Here is a 20,285-nt window from a genome sequence, read left to right on the forward strand (position 1 = left end):
ACCAGCAGTGGATGACGGTGCACCAGGCAGTGTTTCACTGCTCTGAGGTCCAGCTCACCGATAACCAATTTATGCACTGGTGGTCCGAAGACCTGGACCGAGAGCAGCGCCTGCTGGACCTGCTAGGTGTGGAGGTCTTGGAGCTTGGTGAGTAGCTAATTCTTTATTACTATTGTGTGTTCTGTATTATTAAGGATATTATTTTTTCCCCAAATAGCAAGAATGCTGCTGCTGCTTACATGCAGGTAAGTTGCGTTTAAAAGTCTTATTTTACATGATTGTTATTCTTCTAGACAGGTGCTCGGCGCTACTAATCTTACATGTTTGCAACTTTGCACTAGCTTAGGCTGATTATGTAAGAGAGGTTAGAGAACTTAAGTTAGGTAATGCAGACTAGAGAGACTCCTTTCCTTTGTCCTGTCATTAAGATAGGGGCAGTTATTTAGTTATTACTTGGTATTAGTTGGCAATTTAGTGGCCCATGTTGTGTGTCCTCCTCTCTCGCGTGCTGACTCCTTAGTCCTTCGTAGAATCTTTTGTAGTTTGCATAGTGAGTGAATATAGAAAGCAACCAACCAATTTGCAGTATGCAATATGCATGCGTCCATCTATACATTTACAAAGACTAAATGCAGACTTAGCTAATTGGCCCATCAAAGGGCGTTGAGATGATTGCAAATGAGATCCAAACTTTGAAGCAAATATAATGTTATTGCTCTTTGGGATAGGTGGGCTAGGGATGTTTAGGCCCAGGATCCAGGAATCGGAATGTAACTGTGTAATAATAAAGATCGGACGGTCCGAGACCCCATACTAGTCTACTACTAGTCGATCTGAGTAGATGGTTCAATGCTATTGCAATTGCCGTTTCCTGTCCAAAATCTTTTTGGAGGGATTTATTAAGATTTATTTAACACCAATCAATTTTTGTCTCTTTAATTATGTCTTACATGATCAACATCCAGGGGCAAGAAGAAGACGGGGTCTGCCGAGGCTGGTGTTGGAGCTATAGGTTCCTTCCTGCAGGAACGCTCCTCTGCAGATGGCTCTGCTGGCCCCAGTAAGCCCTCCTGTTGCTAATATCAATATATATGTCCCTATATTTTACTGCACTTTATTTGAAACAATTTTTTCCTTTTCCTAATTCTTTTCTTTACCAAATTCTCTTTGATCTATCTGTTTATAAATTCTTGTTATCCCTGCATTACCTACTAACTTAGTTATTCATATTTCTAGTATGTTTTTTTTTAACATAAAATGAAACTGCCTCTGACTCTATTAGTCTGTCGGTAGCCTGCTTTCTTGTGGTTTTTCAGTCAGCTTTCCCATTCTCCTTATATATTTTGTTGTCTGCCTTGTGGTGGTACTGCAAGACTCAGAGAACTGAACTCATTGGTCTTTACTACTACTACTCCTAGTACTAGTACTACTACTCTGCTGTGCAGATTGCATGCCCAAGTATGGTATTCTACATTTGTTGAGATGAGAAGGCTTGCTTTTATTTTCTCATACTCAATCCTTTTCCTAATTCTATTTTTTACCAAATTCTCTTTGATCTATCTGTTTATAAATTCTTGTTATCCCTGCATTACCTACTAACTTAGTTATTCATATTTCTAGTGTCTGTTTTTTTTAACATAAAATGAAACTGCCTCTGACTCTATTAGTCTGTCGGTAGCCTGCTTTCTTGTGGTTTTTCAGTCAGCTTTCCCATTCTCCTTATATATTTTGTTGTCTGCCTTGTGGTGGTACTGCAAGACTCAGAGAACTGAACTCATTGGTCTTTACTACTACTACTCCTAGTACTAGTACTACTACTCTGCTGTGCAGATTGCATGCCCAAGTATGGTATTCTACATTTGTTGAGATGAGAAGGCTTGCTTTTATTTTCTCATACTCAATCAGTAAATAAAATGATGGTCATGTTGGACACCCCGAAATGGTGTAATTTACTTTTTCTCGTATAGACCTAGTACTATTTTTATTAGTAGCAGTTGATGGTGAACAACTGATTACGTGTACTATGACTGGAAGGAAGTATGAGGAGGAGGAGGAGTATGGCACCACAGGGCTCGACAAATGTACTCGCCCGCTCGCAAATGCGAGTGAATTTTGTGAAGGTCGAGTCAGTATCAAGGCCTACTTGACCGGCCTGGCGAGTGCTATCTAGCAGTGTGCAGTAGCATGTGAAGGCTCTAGGTGGCAGCACGATAGGAGTACGGTGCACGGCGAAAGGCTTTGGGGGCATCATGCACGCACCACCTAACTTAGTGGTGGTGGTGGTGTTGTGGTGCGCTGCCTATTGTTTGGGTGCCAGGGCCATCAATCTTGTAGCGCGCGAAAGCGCTACCAATGACGGCCCTGGCCTGCCCCCGTGCTGTGCTGCTTAAAGTGCAGCAGTGACGTAGCACGCCACCACGCGCTCTCCTCTCTGCAGTCGGGACTCGGGACAGAGTGCAGGGCGATTTGGCAGAGGTGAGTCAGTTTCGACAACTTGCGGTTACATTTATTTTCGTCAAATGAGGCTGAGCTGAGCTGACTGATCCGTCATGTGTCACCCTTTCCCCAGCCTAGCTCCGGCTCCCTCCCAGTCCTGTAATTACCTCTCCCCAAGGACTACGAGAATGGTCTGCTCCTCTACGCTGCCTTTGAATAATTTGAGGTTGGCCGTTATATGGGCATCCTGCCCATTAATAATGCCACGACTTCCCCTCCCACTGACTTGTAATTCGGGGTAATAAAGATGGTCACTTTAAGGGCCACCTTGTGCGGGCGGGAAAGCTGCAGTTGGTGTGGCAGGGGCTTTGCTGAAGGTGAATGGCGCGCCACAGCCCTTGTGCCATATACACGTCGTAGAATAATATGTACACATTATTTGGTTTTATAGATTCTCTTTCGAAGACGTGGACACCTTAGCTTGAGTCAGTGAGAACCGGCGTGAATAGAAAATAATAAGCTGACATGTTGTTTGTGCAACCCTTACAAAATGTTTTGTTCGCTGTTTTCCTCTGGGTATTCATTTAGCGACAAGTGAGGCTGCACTTGGCGCCACCTTAGGGATTGGTGCGCGTGCCGGGCAGTTGGTAGCATGTTCATGTGCACATGTGTGAACCGTCGTCATTACAAGGAACGGCTCATGCCACTGGTGGTAGGATAGATGTACGAGGATACATTTAGGGGTAGAGGTTTAGTACTCCGGTATAGAGGTAACTGTAAAGCTGTATTGGCAGTTTAAGAGGTACAAGTGTGTCAGAAAGGAGGGAAGGAGGTATTCGAGAACCTGTATAGCAGAATTGGGAAGGAGCTTCAATTAATAGAGAGGGAATAGAGGAGGCTGAACAAATACGGATGGGTGTAGACAAGGCAATTCCACCCGAAATGTGAAACAAACATTTTTGTGATCCTTGAGAGAATTATAAAGACTGCAGGGCATGTTGGATTTGGCATTCTTGGAATTATTCATGTGAAAATTCGAGAAAGCAATGTTTGTGTGGAAAAAATATGTATTTGTCTCCAGCCTCACTTGCAACTGCTGCAGTTCCAGAATACCTCCCTTGTTCACAAGGAGCGAGCTGTCATGTGATATGTTTATCAAACATTTGCTTTGTTCTTCGGTGTGACATGTTGCAGCCCTATTTGTGAGGTCCATTGGAAAATGTTTCACTTTTGTAAAAGTATTTAGGCTGCAATACAGGTAGCTTCAGACATAAAGGAGCTTGTGGTACAATTTCCACTAGATGGCAGCACGGTCGTTGTGGAAAGACAGGGCCACTCGTGAAACGAGTGAAATCTAAAACATTGACATTTACACGATGTAAACTACTCTTTCAAACGTGTTGCCACTTTCTGAACTGAATGGGTAGCAACTTCCTTTATTTCACGGTTTTTCCTTGGTTCGTTTTCTTGTCTTAATTATTAGATGTTATGTACCAACCTCTATGCAAATGTTTTGAAAAAAGTCCATTATGCAATCAATTTGTGGGTCGAGTGCATTGCTGTTAGGTCGAGTACAAAAGTCTACTGAGCTAGACAGTAGTCACCTGAGTGGCCTCTTCCAACAGGACGCATGCACTAAGATTGCATTTTATGTTGCTTAAAACCTACATGTTGTGTCTTGTCTCCTTCTTTCCCCAAACAGGATTTTTTGCTGATTCCATATGTCTGTGAGTACACCAATATTTTTTAAAAACCACACACCTTAGCGAGTGTGTAGGCATTACACTGTTTTTCCACTTGGCTTTACTCACTTTTCGCCACTCACTTTTGCACAGTTCTGGTCCTGAAGAAAGCCGCTAATCAGACAGCGGGGGTTGAAACAAGTAGACCGCCACACATAAGTCAACTCCTAGGTAAATTACTCCTTTAGTAGTTGCACCACGCATATTTTTAACTATACCCTGGGCCCCCAACATTAAATAAATAGGTAAGGATTCCCAGAGGTACTTTTTAACTTTAATATATCACATCACATCACATCTCTGCACCCACACCAGCTCCTCTGTAACCAGGCGTCGAAGCACAACCGGGTGGCATTCGGCCGCCTGGTTGGGACCCCTATGATGAAGCATGACACAACCAGGTTGGTGTGTGAGGGGTCTTTTAAAAATACCTAATGGGTCCACATTTAGGCTACAAACAGTGACTACAGCATTCATTCACACATAGTGGCCTGTCCGCATTGTTTAAACATAATACGCTTCTGGGGAACAGGATGCGCCCCTTACACCCTTGCTCTCCCCATGATTTCTTGTTTGTATGACCATAATAGAAAAATAAATTATTGAATAGTACAGCTGCCCCACCTGCAGACAGTAGTAAAGTAACGTGAATCTGCGAGACAAGTATGTCTGTCTAGGGTGCAAGTTAACTAATCTGGCATGCCTACAAGGTTAATTTAAATAAACACGAGAGAGAAGAAGAAGAATACTTGTGTACTCCATAATGCCGACAGCCTGAAACTCTAATCACATTCAAATCCTAGGGGCAGAGGAAGTGAGGATACCACAAATGATATGTACTGCTAGTGCTACTGTGCACTATAATTTTATGTGTATAATGTTGTGTTACTGTTTTGCTAAGAGTACTGGTTACAGTTGTCTTTTTTCTTTCTTGATATAGCTACTCCTTTCCAACCCAACAGGCAGGAATTAGCAGCCAGGGCCCGGCAACAGCAGCTGGAGACCATCGGGGACGAATATCCGTGGCTGGTGGTTCAGGCGGAGGAGGAGGCAGCAGCTGCAGTCTCCAATGCCCCGGGCACCAGCCAGGCCCCTCCAGTGCGTCTGGTGGTACGGCGCTGTGGTCTGGCAGCTGTCCACCACAATACAAACACTGCTGGCCACCCCTGTTATTCCTGCAAAATATGTCAGCACCACATGCTCCTCCAGATAGGGCACCTAGAACCCAGGATTGAGGAGTGATTACAGACCCTGGAGCGCAAGATTTGGCAAGCCTGTTGCTAGATCTCAGTCTTGAACCTTGCCCCTTTTTTAATCTTTTTTTGGCGGGTGGGACTTGTTAAAGAGAGGGTGGAAATGTGGGAGTTACAGAAATCTTGGGTGTTCTATTTTTATGGACATTATGGACAGTTGGACTTTTTTACTGGACATTGGTTGGGGGTGTGGGGAGGGGGGAGTCTGGTTTCATTCTAGTTTATTTGAAGGGGAATACATTATTTATAGTTTTTTACATATGATGTCAATAATTTTTCGGGGGTTACTCTCTTACTTTTCACTGTTCCCTTTGCTGCAAAGCCACAGCCAGTTTTTGAAATCTGCAGATAGTGTAACACACCAACAGATATATGTGGTACCCTCACTTGGCCTACTACTGTCAGGCTCTTCTCCTAATCTATGCAGTCTGCAACTAAAACCCATATGGACTCGGAAAGGTGTGGATGTATGAATTAGTTATTATCGATACAATATACATTATGCCTCCCCCACACTTCTTCTTTTACCTGTAATTGATGTTTAGGCAGGCCGATGGCTCGCAAGGTGCCATGGTGGTAATAGTAGTAGCAGACACTGACAGTAGCATATGTAAAAAAAGAAAATAAGACAGTCAGTCACCTGAGGGAGACTAGGGAACGAGTAGTAGAAGTACAGTACACAAGAAGAAGACTGCCAAACAAGAAACCATGATGATAAGCAATACAAAGTAAAATAAAACATATCGGTGGGCTAGTCTAGTACAAGTTGCAATACAAACGGAAGTCCCCTCATGCTAAGAAGTGGACAAGCGTAACCTTTATTGCTGGAACTAGGATGATGAATCAATGCTGGCGATTAATTATGATGGATTATATTCCTCAGAAAAACATTTGAATATCGAATACTGTGCATGGGTGGGCAATCTAATCTATTTATTGCCAGTGTGGGCAATTGTATATATACTTAGAACAGAAGAAGATCCTTGCCCTGCCTTGAGATAGTGTTGCTTTCACCACATCCACCTTAGCAAGTGTGTGATCAATTATTGGTGTACATTTAATTTAGTCACTCCTCAATATAAATCACACAGCCCAGGGGAAGAGGGTTAGGGTTTGATGAGTAGTTGGGAAGGGGGATTTGGGAAAGGTTTGACAAAGACAAAATACACATGGACAACACAAATTCATCTTGTCAGCCAACCATCACAAATCTGTTATAGGAGAAAAAGGAAATGTATGCATGATGATGATGACTTGATGATGAGTAGTACTAGATTAGTACAGGGCAGTATATTACAGTATTTTACTGGGCTTCCTTTGAAAGATAGCAAATATAATTAAAAAATATCAGTAGGAGTCAAATATAAGCAAACATAAACAACACACACAGTCGTAATAATTGAAGAGAAAAATTATCAAATGAAATGATACTCTATCATTGTCTTTTTGGGAGTTGCATCTCTGAATTTCTCCTGGTGCTTCCTTGGACTGCCATCCGTCATTCTTGGGTGCCTGACAGATGCAGTTTGATAAAGTAATTGTGAGTTGATTTTCCCAGTATGGCGCAGGGTAAAGGGCCTGTAGGTGGAAAAACAAAAAGGATATTGAAAAATCAAGGAGAAAAGTTAAACTGCATAATTTAGGTGGAGTGCAACAAGGAGACTATCAGAGGCGTCCTGGTTAAATCACGTCTGTTTCCTGCAGTTACCTCCAGCAACAGGATTAGGCACCCCCACTCAACCTCTGCTTAGCTTCAAATTTGAGACAGACAGCACTGAGCACCCACACACACACACACACACACACACAGCAACATAGCATTTTCCAAATTGAGTAAAAAAATCAATGCACAGCTGTTAGTCACACCACACTTGCCAACACCACTACACAGACATGTAGGTCTAGTGTTGTTGTTTACCTTTAGGCTACTTCACACCCTGAGTTATTCCATCAACCAACTCTGATCCTAGACTCTGGCTGCGAGTATGGTATGGTCATGGTGTCCAACTCTGTACCAAAAGTGTCCCGAGTGAGTCCAGACTCGTCCTGACTCAAAATATAATGGATCGGCCTGCAGTAGTACAATATAGTTATTGAACAACAAGAACGGAAAGATTGACTTAAGTCACTTTTTGTTTGTATAGAATAGTAGACATCATGTACAACAAACAACAATCACTCAGTGTGTGATGCATGCCATCATTTACCTGTTCTTCTGGGGCAGTTCCTCAAGGCTAAAAAAGGATAGCTATATAGTCAGGGCCCAGGATGTCTGAACTGGGGTGGCAGAGTGGGCTAAAGAATGGTGATGGATTAAACCAAGATCTGTTGACTGGGTGTGAGTCTTTGATTGGTTCAGATGCTCCGTCCATCACCACACCCTTTTGTACCACAGGAATGAAGGCAGGCACACATTTGACATTTGTATTCTCCATCCAATGTATGGATTGAAGGAAATGGCTTTATGGTATGTCAGGAGTAGACTAACTTCTTCACTGACTGCACACAGTTGCAACTCAAAACCGGCAATTAAAGAGTAAGACAGTGGGATTGGATTTGTAGGGAACCAGACAGACAGTGACACACACAAATAATAAAGTACATAATGTTCCTCAGCTATAGCTTCTATTTTTTGGGCGGGCGTCAAAGAAAGAAAGAAAGTAACTCGAAAATGAAAGAGCCTAGTAGTTGTCAGGGAAGTAGAGCTCATCCTTAAACTCTGGTGGTTTGCCCAGAAGTAGGTCACCTAACACACTACTTCCATGGCCTGAGTCTCCATCATCATCTTCCTACTGTGCTACTTCAGGTATGGTGTAATCCGGTGGTATAGAGTGCTGGTTCATTTTTCTCAAGGTTAACCTCTCAATGTTTTGAGGCGAGAGACTGGTCTTTCTCATTGTCAGAACGGCACAAGCAGCACTGAAAACATGCTCAGCAGAGACACTTGCTACAGGGCAAGCCAGATATTTTATCGCCAGCCGGCTGATCACTGCTGATTGCCACCTCTTCTCATACCAATACAGCAATGGTTTTTGAAAAATTAACCCTCTGTTGGGTCATCCAGATAGGCATGGACCATCCGCTCAATGGTCATGGGTGCTCCCCTTTGTTTGGACTCTTTTGCCTCAGCACTGGACTTAAGCCCTGCCTGTAGTTTATTCCTGTGCCAATTTTGGGGCGGATGGCCCTGTTCTGTTGATGTTGTTCCTGGTGTTGTTGGTAGTTTTGGCTGCTGTGAGCCAACCACACTGCCCTCAGGTTCTGAAGTTGAACTTGAAGGCTGACCTGCAGTACTTGTTGTGCCCTGGAGGAACTGGCCTCTAATTCCTGGCCGTTGTTTTTCTAGCTGACTGGCTTGCACAGCTATATAAGTTTTGTAGCTGGCAACATCCCCATCTGAAAAAGGAATGAAAATGTGCAGTAATGGTTTGTACTGTGGATAAAGAATTGTTGCAAAAATGTTATGGTTGGATGATACAATGCCTTTTTGCACCCTTGTATTTTTAGATTAGCGAAGGGTTAATTTCTCTACCAACTTGTATGCTTCTTTTTTCCTCCACACCTGCGTACATTGCAGACACCTCCTTCAGCTGTTCCTACAACATGTGCAACAATGGGATAGTTTACCCATAGTTCTGTCCTCCTTGCTGACTGCACGTGTAAATACCTCAAAAGGAAGCAGCATCTCTGTCAGGCATTTAAGTAGGCCCCATTGGTCCATCTCAATGAGCATGCCTTTCACAGTAGCATCCCCTCTTTGCATGACATATTCATTGATTAGTCTGTGCTGCTCAAACAGGTGTTCAAGCATGTAATAAGTTGAGTTCCAATGTGTTGCCACCTCCTGGATATGTGCTTTAACTCGTATGCTTCTTTTTTCCTCCACACCTGCGTACATTGCAGACACCTCCTTCAGCTGTTCCTATAGCATGTGCAACAATGGGATAGCTTACCCATCGTTCAGTCCTCCTTGCTGACTGCACGTGTAAATACCTCGAAAGGAAGCAGCATCTCTGCCAGGCATTTAAGTAGGCCCCATTGGTCCATCTCAATGATCATGCCTTTCACAGTAGCATCCCCTCTTCGCATGACATATTCATTGATTAGTCTGTGCTGCTCAAACAGGTGTTTAAACATGTAATAAGTTGAGTTCCAATGTGTTGCCACCTCCTGGATGTGTGCTTTAACTGGCATTCTATTATCCCGACAAATGATCCTCAGCTGCTTCCAGCCTTTAAAAGAATGGCTGAAATGTGTGCAGATTCTTCTGCAAGTAGTCAGTAAATTGCTGCCTTGTTCTTTTTCCAGAAAGTCTTAAATAATGTTTTTAATGCAGTGCGCCAAACACAGGGCCCTAAAATAGCCACCATCTCCCATGGCCTTAACTATATTACTGCCATTGTCCATGGCAACAAAACCAATGTTATGCTCTCTTGCTTGCAGCCTTTGAAAGACCTTGCTGTCAAAGTCTCCCAAAATGTTTGCAGCAGTATGAGATTTCTCCATGGCAAACATGGCTACAGTTGCATGTTCCTGAGCGGCATTAAAAATCTCAGCAGTGTCAACACCTACAGATATCTTTTCTCTAACCCCTACAAAAGAGATCCAGTATGTAGTGTTGTACATGTAATCAGTGGCTTGGCAACTGGTCCACATGTCTGTTTTCAGGTAGGTAGTGTGAACAGCACTCGGCTGCAAAGTCGAAGTAATTCCAGCAGGTCATGATTTTGTGCTGGAACAGCAACTCTGCCAAAATGGGACTGGCTCGACCCTTCCATTTTGAGCAGATGGCTGCCACAAATTCAAGAAAACCCACCACATTCTTCAAATGAAAAAGTGAGGAGGTCCAGCGCTAACATTTTAGCCAGCTTCGTGTTGTACAAACGTGCCATTGGGTGGTTGCGTTCGTACTGCCCCTCGGCATAAAAAAATCTGAGAATAGTAGCCCCTTTTCTTTTCTGGTGCCACTGATACAGGTGACTACTTGACACCAGATGTTAGGCTCAATGTTCTTTTTTCGTTGCAGTACTCTCTTACCTTGGACCCCGTGGTGTCTCAGCATGGTTTTTGTGCCATTGCAATGTTGATGAGGATAATGTGGGTGGTACCAATGCACTGCTGGGGACAGGGCTGATTTGTGTACCAGAGAAAATGTCTCCCTCTTGTTTACCTTCCAAATTGATTGGATTTTCTTCATCCCCTCCCCAAACAACACTTGCAGTTTGTTAGCCGCTAAGGTGCTCCTCCATAGTTTGTATCAAGCTTACCCTGACTAACACCTACTTCACAAATAGAGCATATAGCAATGTTCACCTCCTTCCTGCTAACCGGAAACAATAAAAAACTGGGGAGGTCAGGTTTCTGACGCTGCTGGAGCCACTTTCAATGTCGGTTAAACTGGTAGGTGGGAATGACGTTTGACTCTCTGCAGTACCTACTTCTACTGAGGTGGTTGTGGTGGATGGAGGTCACTGCCGGGACTTGTAAATATGACAACTGGAGGTGTTTTGGTGGTATCCATGCCACATCCCTCACAGCAATGTGGGATAGGGTAATGTCTGTCTCCACTGGGGCGGGGCTAATGTCCATGATGACTGGCTCGTCATCCTCCTCCTCTTCTAAATCTACCTCCATAACTCTAATGCTTTCTGGAATCTTCCTTTTCCCTAGCCTTGTCTCGTGGCGTGTCTCACTCTCAGACTGAGGTGGGATCCAAGTGTCTTCTAGATCAGAAGAGGGGCTTTCAGATGAAGGTGACAAACTAACCCTCCTTTTCCTTCCTGGAGATCTGGAAGACAATTGATCTTCTGAAAGAGTGGCTTGCTCTTCTTCTTACTCAGCAGGAAGATTGATCGCCTGAACTGCCCCTACTTTAGGAGGAACAACTACTAATGGGGGTGGTGGTTATGGCTGTTGTTGCCCACTTATCTGAGTTTCCTGCATTGATTGGGTACTACTTTGCGATAACGATAAGTCAATTTCATCATCACTGCTCATTGGCGTTGTCATGATTAGACTGGCTGTCTCTGCGACAGACATGGGTTTGAACCTAGGTTGGTGGGGGTGGGTCCGCTGATGCAGGGTTGCTGCTCCAAGCTTGCTCCACAGACACTGCTACTGCAGGCGTAATTTTTGGTTTCCCAAAAATGTTCTTGGGCAACATACCGATGATGGTAAGTGGCAGTGCCTTCTTCTCACTGGCAACTTTCTTGGTACTGGACCTGGTACCTTTCTTTGGGGCCATCATTAAGATGTCAGTTAGCACATAGTGGCATAAGTTGAGGGATTTCTGTTTTAGGTCACACGTATATGACATCGTGCGCAGGGCTCAGGCCTTCTGTTTGGCATTAAAATGGGTGATGTTGTATCCCCCTCTTTTCTGCACCAAAAGCAAAGAAGAAAAAAGAATATCAGTGAAACGTGTCATTGTTGTGGTTCAATTAGTAGTACAAGCAAATATATTATAATTTAGTGTGTGTGGTCACACTTGTTGGTTTTATAACCTCAGGTATTACAGTGTAACCATTTGTGAGACTTTGACAACAAGGGCTTTCATGGTGTACTATGTTACCGTGTACACTACAGTAGTACACTCAGGAAGGATAGTTAAGAAGAAGAACAACAACAAAAATACAAATGTAACGGTTTGGCATTGTGCATCATGTAGGATGCAGCACTCAGGGAGCTACAGCTAACATATGACAGTGGACACAATATGCCAAGGGGAACAAAGGGAAGACAGACATGCAGGCCTATATGGCAAAAGCACACTAACTGCCTCCACAAAATGTCCGACAGCCACTGGCCACACAACAAGTAGAAGCAGGATGCCTGGAAAACTATTAACTCAATCAGACCTATATGGAGAACGGACACAGATATTTACAAAATGACCCCTGGCCACATGGGACGGCTCAGCCAAGGCAAGTGATGGCCCACTTTTACAAACACACTTACACACTGGCCAGACAAAGGGGGCATGCTAAACAACACATCTTAATTGTAACAATTCCAAAAACGAAAATCCACAAGGCTAAATTGGTTTGAAAGTTACAACCACACACATCCACACAAAGGCTTTCAATTTAACAACACACATGAAAAAAAACACGGTGAAATAAATTCCACCCCAAAAAATTATAATTTTAATCCAATGCCATCCATGCCCTAAATGATGTTTAAATCCACCAGACACCGCAGGAACAGTTGTTTCATGCACCCATTCGTAGCTCTGGACCTAATGGTTGGAGAACCCAGTGGCAGACTAGGCCACATAGTGAATCTATTCAAATAAATATTGCATATTTTTTAAAAACATGGAGAAAATCTAGTGAACTGTGCTACATATTTAGATGAATAAAAGAAGAAAAAAATGCATGCAAAATAACAACCAGCAAGAACACATGGCCACCACAAAAAAGGCATGCTGGCCTATGGCAGAAGCACACTGGCTGCCTTCACAAAATGGCCACCAGCCACACGGCCAGGCCACAACAACAAGTAATAATAAGCCTACAAAGGGAAGATATGCACACCTATGGCAAAAGCACACTAGCTGCCTTCACAAAGTGCCAGCCAGCCACAACAACATGCAATAATAAACCTACAGAAGGAAAACAATGCAGGCATATGGCGGAACTGCACTGGCTGCCTTCACAAAATGGTTGCCAGCCACATGACCAGGCCACAACAACAAGCAATAAGCCTACAAAGGGAAGACAGACAATGCAGGCCTATGGCAAAAGTACACTGGCTACTTTCACAAAATGTCTGCCAGCCAAATAGCCAGGCTACCGCAACAAGAAGCAATAAGCCAAGAGGAACAAAGGAAAGACATGCGGGCCTATGGCAAAAGCACACAAACTGCCTCCACAAAATGGCCGGCAGTCATATGGTCACTACACCACAACAACAAACAGAAGGCCTGGAAAACAATGAACTCACAGAGGCCTATATGGTTGGACACAAACTTTACAAAATGGCCTATGGCTACAAGTTTGAGGCTCAGCCAAGGCAAATGATGGCCCACTATTACAAACACACTCACAATAGCCAGACTAAGGTGGAATGCTAAACAACACATCTTTAATGCAACAATGCCAAAAATGAAAATCCACAGGGCTAAAAAAAGGTTTGCAAGTTACAACCACATGCATCCAACAAAGGCATTTAACACACATGAAAAAAACTAAAAAGTGAAATACCCTCAAAAAAATAAATTTTGTATTTCAATCAAATGTCATCCATGCCCTTAATGATGTTTAAATTGAACAGACACCACAGAGATATCCATGAGTATCTCTTGGCGTACTATATAGTGAATTAAATAAATATTGCAAATTGATTTCAAAAGTTGGAGAAAATGTAGTGAACTGTGCAGCATGTTTCCTTTATAAAAAAAAATTACTTACAAAGAAACAACTAGACCACTACTAAAAATAAAGGCCACCCACCACAGGAAATGTAAAAACAATGATGAAAAGTACAAATAAATCTAGGTGCATGGCCCCAAGCAAACACCAATTTTCCAACTTACTTGTGAAATCTCAAATTCAAAAGTCCTTAAATACAATGGTATATGATGCAGCACACACAAAGAGTGATCTTTCTAGTGTCAAATCCAAATGAAAAGTGACCAGGAGATGGACAAAGCACTTGGAGGAGCCAGCTGAACAGGAACAGGAGGTTGGCGACTCTGGGGCACTTCCTTCCTCTTATAAAAAGGTAAAAACCAAAAAAGGACTCCTTGCACAACAAAGTTCAGCCAAATGCCAATTTGAGGACTTTTTTAGATTCAAATCACCATTTCTAGAAGGCTATGATGCTGCTTGGGGATAGAACCTTTCCAGATTGCAGTTGCAGTAGATTTTGCATGTTCGGGATCGCGTTCGTCATACAATTTCGGCCAGAAGTCCGATGGCGTGCCCGAATGATCTGTTCATGATTGCAAACTCTCGCTGGACCATGTAGCCACCTAGCAAATTTCGTGGCACTCGCGAACGGTTCAGGAAATCTCATCTGCAGGTACCTGATAAGTCACTCCCATGCGCAAAAACTCATTTTGGGTGCACGAATAAAAAAAACCTCCGCTCCTTCATGGTGTGCGAAGTTTTTCGGCATGGTTATGCAGAATGCTGTTCTGTACCAGTGAGAAACCTCAAACTATTTTGCGAACAACCACAATCAAGTCCCTGCATCAATTTAGAGAACGGACAGTTTACCTGATTTTACCCATTACCTCAACCGGGCTAGAGTTTTGTGTCTTTACTATAATTATCCAAAGTGAGTTACTGCGAACACTATTGAAGTCTAAGGAGCCCTTTCCAGCCTTTGCACAGTGAGTTCTGCTAAAAGGGACTGTCTGAGAAAAACTATCTGGCACATACAACAACCACACATCTAGCACTGCCTAGTAAGATTTTATGGTGGGGATGTCATGATTTCATGGATCCTGTGTCGAATTCATTCTGACACAATCTGCGCCTTTGTTTTTTAAGCTTCAGGATAGTATTTAAGTCATGGTGTATCATTGCATGCAGCACATCTCTAAGAACAAACTAACCGTGAGCTCTGGCAAGTCAGTTGAATTGAGGCTGTTTACAAATCCCCTTATGGCAAGATTGGTTTCAAAGATACCCATTTTAAAGGACCTACCTTTTATCTTCCAATGAATACGAATATGTTAAACTGATTTTCCCCTTGGTCAATTTTCTAACTCTATTTAGGTAGTAGCCAATAAAGATTAACTATTAAAAATGGAGGTTGATCCTTGTGTTGTTTGTTCTGTCCATTGATTGGGTATTTTAGTTGTTGATCCTAGCACCTCCCCCCACCATTGGTGCCCTCAGAGTAGTCAAAGTTCCATGCACCTAAGGCTGAGACCTAATTAGGATGAAACTGATCTTGTGTTGCTTGTCTTCCTGTTCAGGGAGGACCTGGCCTGGCAGTTCGGGCTGGACTATTCCTATTGGATCAGGGTCAATACTGATGTGCATATGGTTGTGTTCAAACTGAGGTAGTAAGGCAGGTAAAAAAATAATGGAGATTGTTGAAGGCCATGTGATTGCCAGTGGCTTAGATTGATTCAAGTATTCCATCCATCACCTTGTTGCTGTAGCGGTACAAAATTAAACCTTTTCTGTGAACCTATTGTGGGTTCTATCTTAACTCATAGAAGAAGCATGGGTCTGACAGTTCCAAAAAGCAATCCTCACACAAAAGGGAAAAAAGACCATGCTTCCTTCCTTCCAGCCCCTCTTTTGGGGTCTTTTCTCTTATATGCTTTGTGACGCTTCTGGTAATCAATTATCACGCCATAATGGTCAGACCATAATGTGGTTGCTCTTTCGATCGTACGGTACACGATTTTGATACTCCAGCGTTTTTTCCATCCTCACCAGTTAGTCAAGAAGGAAATTAACAATGATGCAGACTATGGGGTATGTATAGAGTTTAAGTATTCACCAATTTACACACACAAGAAGTAAAGCTTCGATTCATTCATAACTAAATTGTTACATTAGTAAAGAACAGTTAAAGCAACACTTGAAGGAAACGTCAAAGTTAATTTCACTAAGCTATGAAATAATGCCGAATAAGCAAGATAATTTAAATGCAGTAAAGTCATCTTCTCTTTAGGAACCAATTCACCATTAATATTGAAACATAATAAAGTAAATCAATCATTTCACATTAAAAATAATAGTAGTATTGTCAGTAAGTATGTAAAAATGACTAATCCTAAATATGGTCAACTTATACAATTTTCAAAAGTAGCAACATGTAAATAAATTCTAAACATCATAAAACAAAATCACTTTCATTAATATACATTCTTTATGGTGTAAGTACCTATACTGAAAGTTTTAAACATGCAACCTTTTTTAACATTGATTATCACCAATTTAGAGTTTGCTGGAACACTCTACAATTGAAATCAATTAAAATGCTAAACTTTCATTAGTTTTCATGTCACCTTGCTATTATTATTGGGTTAATAATTACTACAAATCTTTTTTTTTTCATCATTTTATTAATCCTACTAGTTCTAGCTAATCAAACATGCTTTTACGATGCTGGCAATTCAATGTTTTGATCTGTTTCTACGAAGGTTTTCGGCAATGTGTAAAAAGTGCACATTATATTTTCGGTGTAAAATCTAATATGTATGTTATGGAAAGAATAATCGATATTCACGCTGTTACAGAATCATTCACAAAACATCATTAGTGAACAACCCTGATAAAAAGCTAAACGTCAACGTTCTAGTATGTCACTTTTCACCTTTAAGCCACCTATTACCCACCTAGGAGTAATTTCAGATGAACTGTAGCTCAACTGCAGGCACTAATGAATCTCTCTGTAATCTTTGTTTTACCACATTTGCGGTAAAACCTATTAGTCCCCTGCATGCCTCCCCTAAATTATTCTCCTGAGTGTGCCAGGGTTCAACCCTTCTTCCATCCTGTGGGTCCAAGAACAATGCCAGGTGATATACCTCTGGAAATGCCTGGGAACCGTACAGATGCTTTATTGGAAAATGAAAGATCATGGCCACATATATGTTCAACCTCATGTGGGGCGTTCCTTCTCATTAGTAACGTACTGCCAGAATAAATATCTAGAGGATAAAACCCCTGTACTTAGGTGCTCCACAATAGACTTACTTAACCTGCCCATTGGCTAGATGACCAAACATCAAAAAGATAAACACCCTCTTTTTCCCATAGTGCTCTGAATTTTGCCCCAAGGATTAGGAGAATGATTTGTGCAGTTCCCTTTAAATATTGCAATATTATACAGCGGTCTAACACCTGATATGCAGAATGTCTTGTTAATATTGATAATGAAAATAAACATAATATTATTTTTGTGTTCTATAGTTGTCACAAAGTTTATGTCTTAATTCTATTTCTTAATGGGTTTAACCTATCTGTTTGCTTTTGAAGAAGAGCCATTAGTTTTACAAAGGTTATTGTTTGTAGACAGACATTTTCATATTGTTCAGAGCCCTGATCATCATATAATAGATTGGGTGAAAGGCCACACCAGAAGCCTGCAATTCACGTTTTGTGCTAATAAAAAGTGAGGCATTATCATATGAAATATAAACAATGCTTAATCTAATTTTGTATCTTTATTCTCTCCAGTAACAGAATCAAACACAGACACAGTGCTCTTCATTGCTCTTGGAACGGTTCTTCTTCTACTATGTATCATTACTATAGTTTGCTGGATTGCTAAAAAAGGGTAAGTGGCTTGCACATACATCTGTCAGGATACTTTCATATATGTATATTTGTGTAAGTGTGTGCATGCATGCAAACACATTTGTGTGATAGCTATTCAAAAATAACAATCAACTGTAGATCTGTAAACTGTTTAATTCATTTGTCGCTCCCTACTTACATATGGGCTGTAACTCAATAGGGCGACAGCTATAAGTGCCAGTCCAAAAAGTCCTTACATCAGTAACCACACCCACTATGTCCAAGTAAAAGAAAGTGAAAGCCTATCCCCTCACTAATACAAGCCATTAAATCAGAGTACACACACTCAACAGTCAATAACTTGTACTCAGCAACTGAATATTCTCATGAACGCTTGAACAAGTTAACTGTACTGCCACCAAACGCACTTGTGCTTTAGGGAACTAATCAATTGTCAAAACGTTTGCAACTTGGCCATGGCACAAACACACTAGCCTAACTACATAATAGACATCCTGTGAAAACTGATTATCACTGATCATATCACTTATCCATCAATGAATCATGGCAGCCCAATCTGCCTTTAAGACAGCTCAGTGGTTGCATCCCAGTTTGTCAGCTACACCCTTGCCCTTCCAAAAACTGAGCCTGCCATTTGATGTTACACCCGTCCAACAAACGAACTAAAGAAGCCCACTCTTCTATCAGGATCTTCCATTCAGAACCCAAGAAATGCAAACATGTTGTTACAACTATGCCAAGAGGATCTTCTATAGTAATCTCTCTAGTATAAAACAGAAGGAAGGACTATTAAAAACAAACTAAATTGACTGCTTTTACACTGCTGATCTGCCTTTATTAATGCCCTATCCATTGCACACATGATCGGAAATTACACACCTGGCTTCCTTTCCCTAACAGTGACACAGCTTGCACTCTCATAACACTCACATTTGAACATAATGATCCTACACAAATACAAAAGTTTGTGTCAGGATAGAGAAAACAGTGCTGGGTGTCATATAGTTGTAAACAACAGAGAACCTATTATTTGCATCCTCTTGTACCTCCAGACATCGTATCCTTTCGAAAGCTCATAGTTTATCATACAGATAACACATTCCTGCTCATTAAATAGCACCCTAATATACCAGAATATACCATAAAACCTTCACACAAGATTTGATTAACTTCTGTTGGGTAGCTCCTATAAAACGTATACTGAATCCGTGCGTTTGGACAGCATACACTCTAGGATTGGTGGCAGACTGGCTCAGAACACCCCCACCGGTTATGTTGGCCTTTTGTACCAAGTAGCTCACTGCGCCACTTGAATCTCCTCTTACCAAGGACAGAACAGTTTTTTTCAACCATCGAACATTACAACCCTGATCCCTCAGGACTGTGGAAACAATATACTACTTTTTTACCTTAGCGGCTCTGGTCAGTGTGTCGACTGGGAAGTCTTGATCTCCTCTGTCTATCTTTGCAAGATGTGATGTATATATAACCATAAGTCTCCCCAGGGGTCCTACCTCGCTGTATTACTGTCGGTCTAAGGATGACATTAGGCATGAACTTTATACATAGATATTATACAGGAGATGGTAGTCCTCCTGTGCTTCCAAGAATCCTCATGCATAATGTATGAGATTTTGAACTAGGGAAAACCTGCATTCTGAATGCAGTGTCATATCTAGGTAAAAGGTCAGTCCCTTTAAACCCGTTATAAGCATAATGTAGGGAAGAATATAGGTGTAGGGTAATGAAGTTACCTGGGCCTATATTATGGTACCTATATGGAATATAACACTTCATGATTGTGACATTGTCACATGACAACCACCTACTGTGAGTAAACTTGAATTTCAACTGGAGTGACAAAAAATATTCCTCTGTAAAAAACCTATCTGTAAGCAACCGAGTGCTATTATACAAAAAATGAAACACACTATGAGAGCCTTTCTGGATACTATCATTACAAAACCCAACCTAATGCTAGTAAAATAACCTATTGAATTTAGTTGCTTTGATCATCACATCACCCCCATCAATATTGCTATTTGAAAATATCTCCCTGAAAAGTGAGACCCCATCTGGGAGGCCATGGGCAGGGCAGGGGCTATTAGGCAACTGCTGTTTAGGCATCTGTCATTTGCCTCTGTTGTCCGGGGCTTGTTCTACTATGGCTCTACAATCTAGGTCAAATACAACCCTTTCAGCACTTGATTGTGGTAGCGAGCAGTCACAGGAGTCTGACGGAGATTCGGGTGGGCTTACTGGGGCTCAGCACTCAACACCGACCCCACCAGCACAATAAGATAATTTATCCAGTCCAATGCTTCTCTTTATAAAATACATCACTCTGGTAAATCTTCGGTTCAGTTGTACTGGGGACTCTCTTGGTGGAGGCGATTAGCAGTCCTCTTCTCTAGGTATGGGGCTCTGGTGACACACTTCAATGTGACGTGCTGGGTCATGGTGGCAGTACTCTAATGGGGCACTGATGTCTTCCACATCACAGATGCCATGCTATATCTTCAGCACATAGTGCTACAAAGCAATGGCCTTAGGTCTTCATAGCCAGAATATCTACTCGTGGAGTGATGTTCTGGGCAGGCATCTCTGAATTGCAGCCTTTGGGT

At 42.0% G+C, this 20,285-nt stretch overlaps 1 protein-coding gene across 8 annotated transcripts in view; it reads left to right on the forward strand.

Moving 5' to 3' along the window:
• IL13RA2 (interleukin 13 receptor subunit alpha 2) overlaps positions 1–20,285 on the forward strand; it is an 870,985-nt gene that overhangs the window by 807,974 nt on the left and 42,726 nt on the right. For all 8 annotated transcript variants that reach the window (XM_086918735.1, XM_086918737.1, XM_086918739.1 and 5 more), the window contains one exon: positions 17,581–17,680. In XM_086918735.1, coding sequence (XP_086774861.1) covers positions 17,581–17,680 — 100 coding nt within the window. The remainder of the gene's footprint in view (positions 1–17,580; positions 17,681–20,285) is intronic.

The sequence above is a fragment of the Lissotriton vulgaris genome, chromosome 4_1 (assembly GCF_964263255.1).
Source record: "Lissotriton vulgaris chromosome 4_1, aLisVul1.2, whole genome shotgun sequence".
Lineage (NCBI taxonomy): Eukaryota > Metazoa > Chordata > Amphibia > Caudata > Salamandridae > Lissotriton > Lissotriton vulgaris.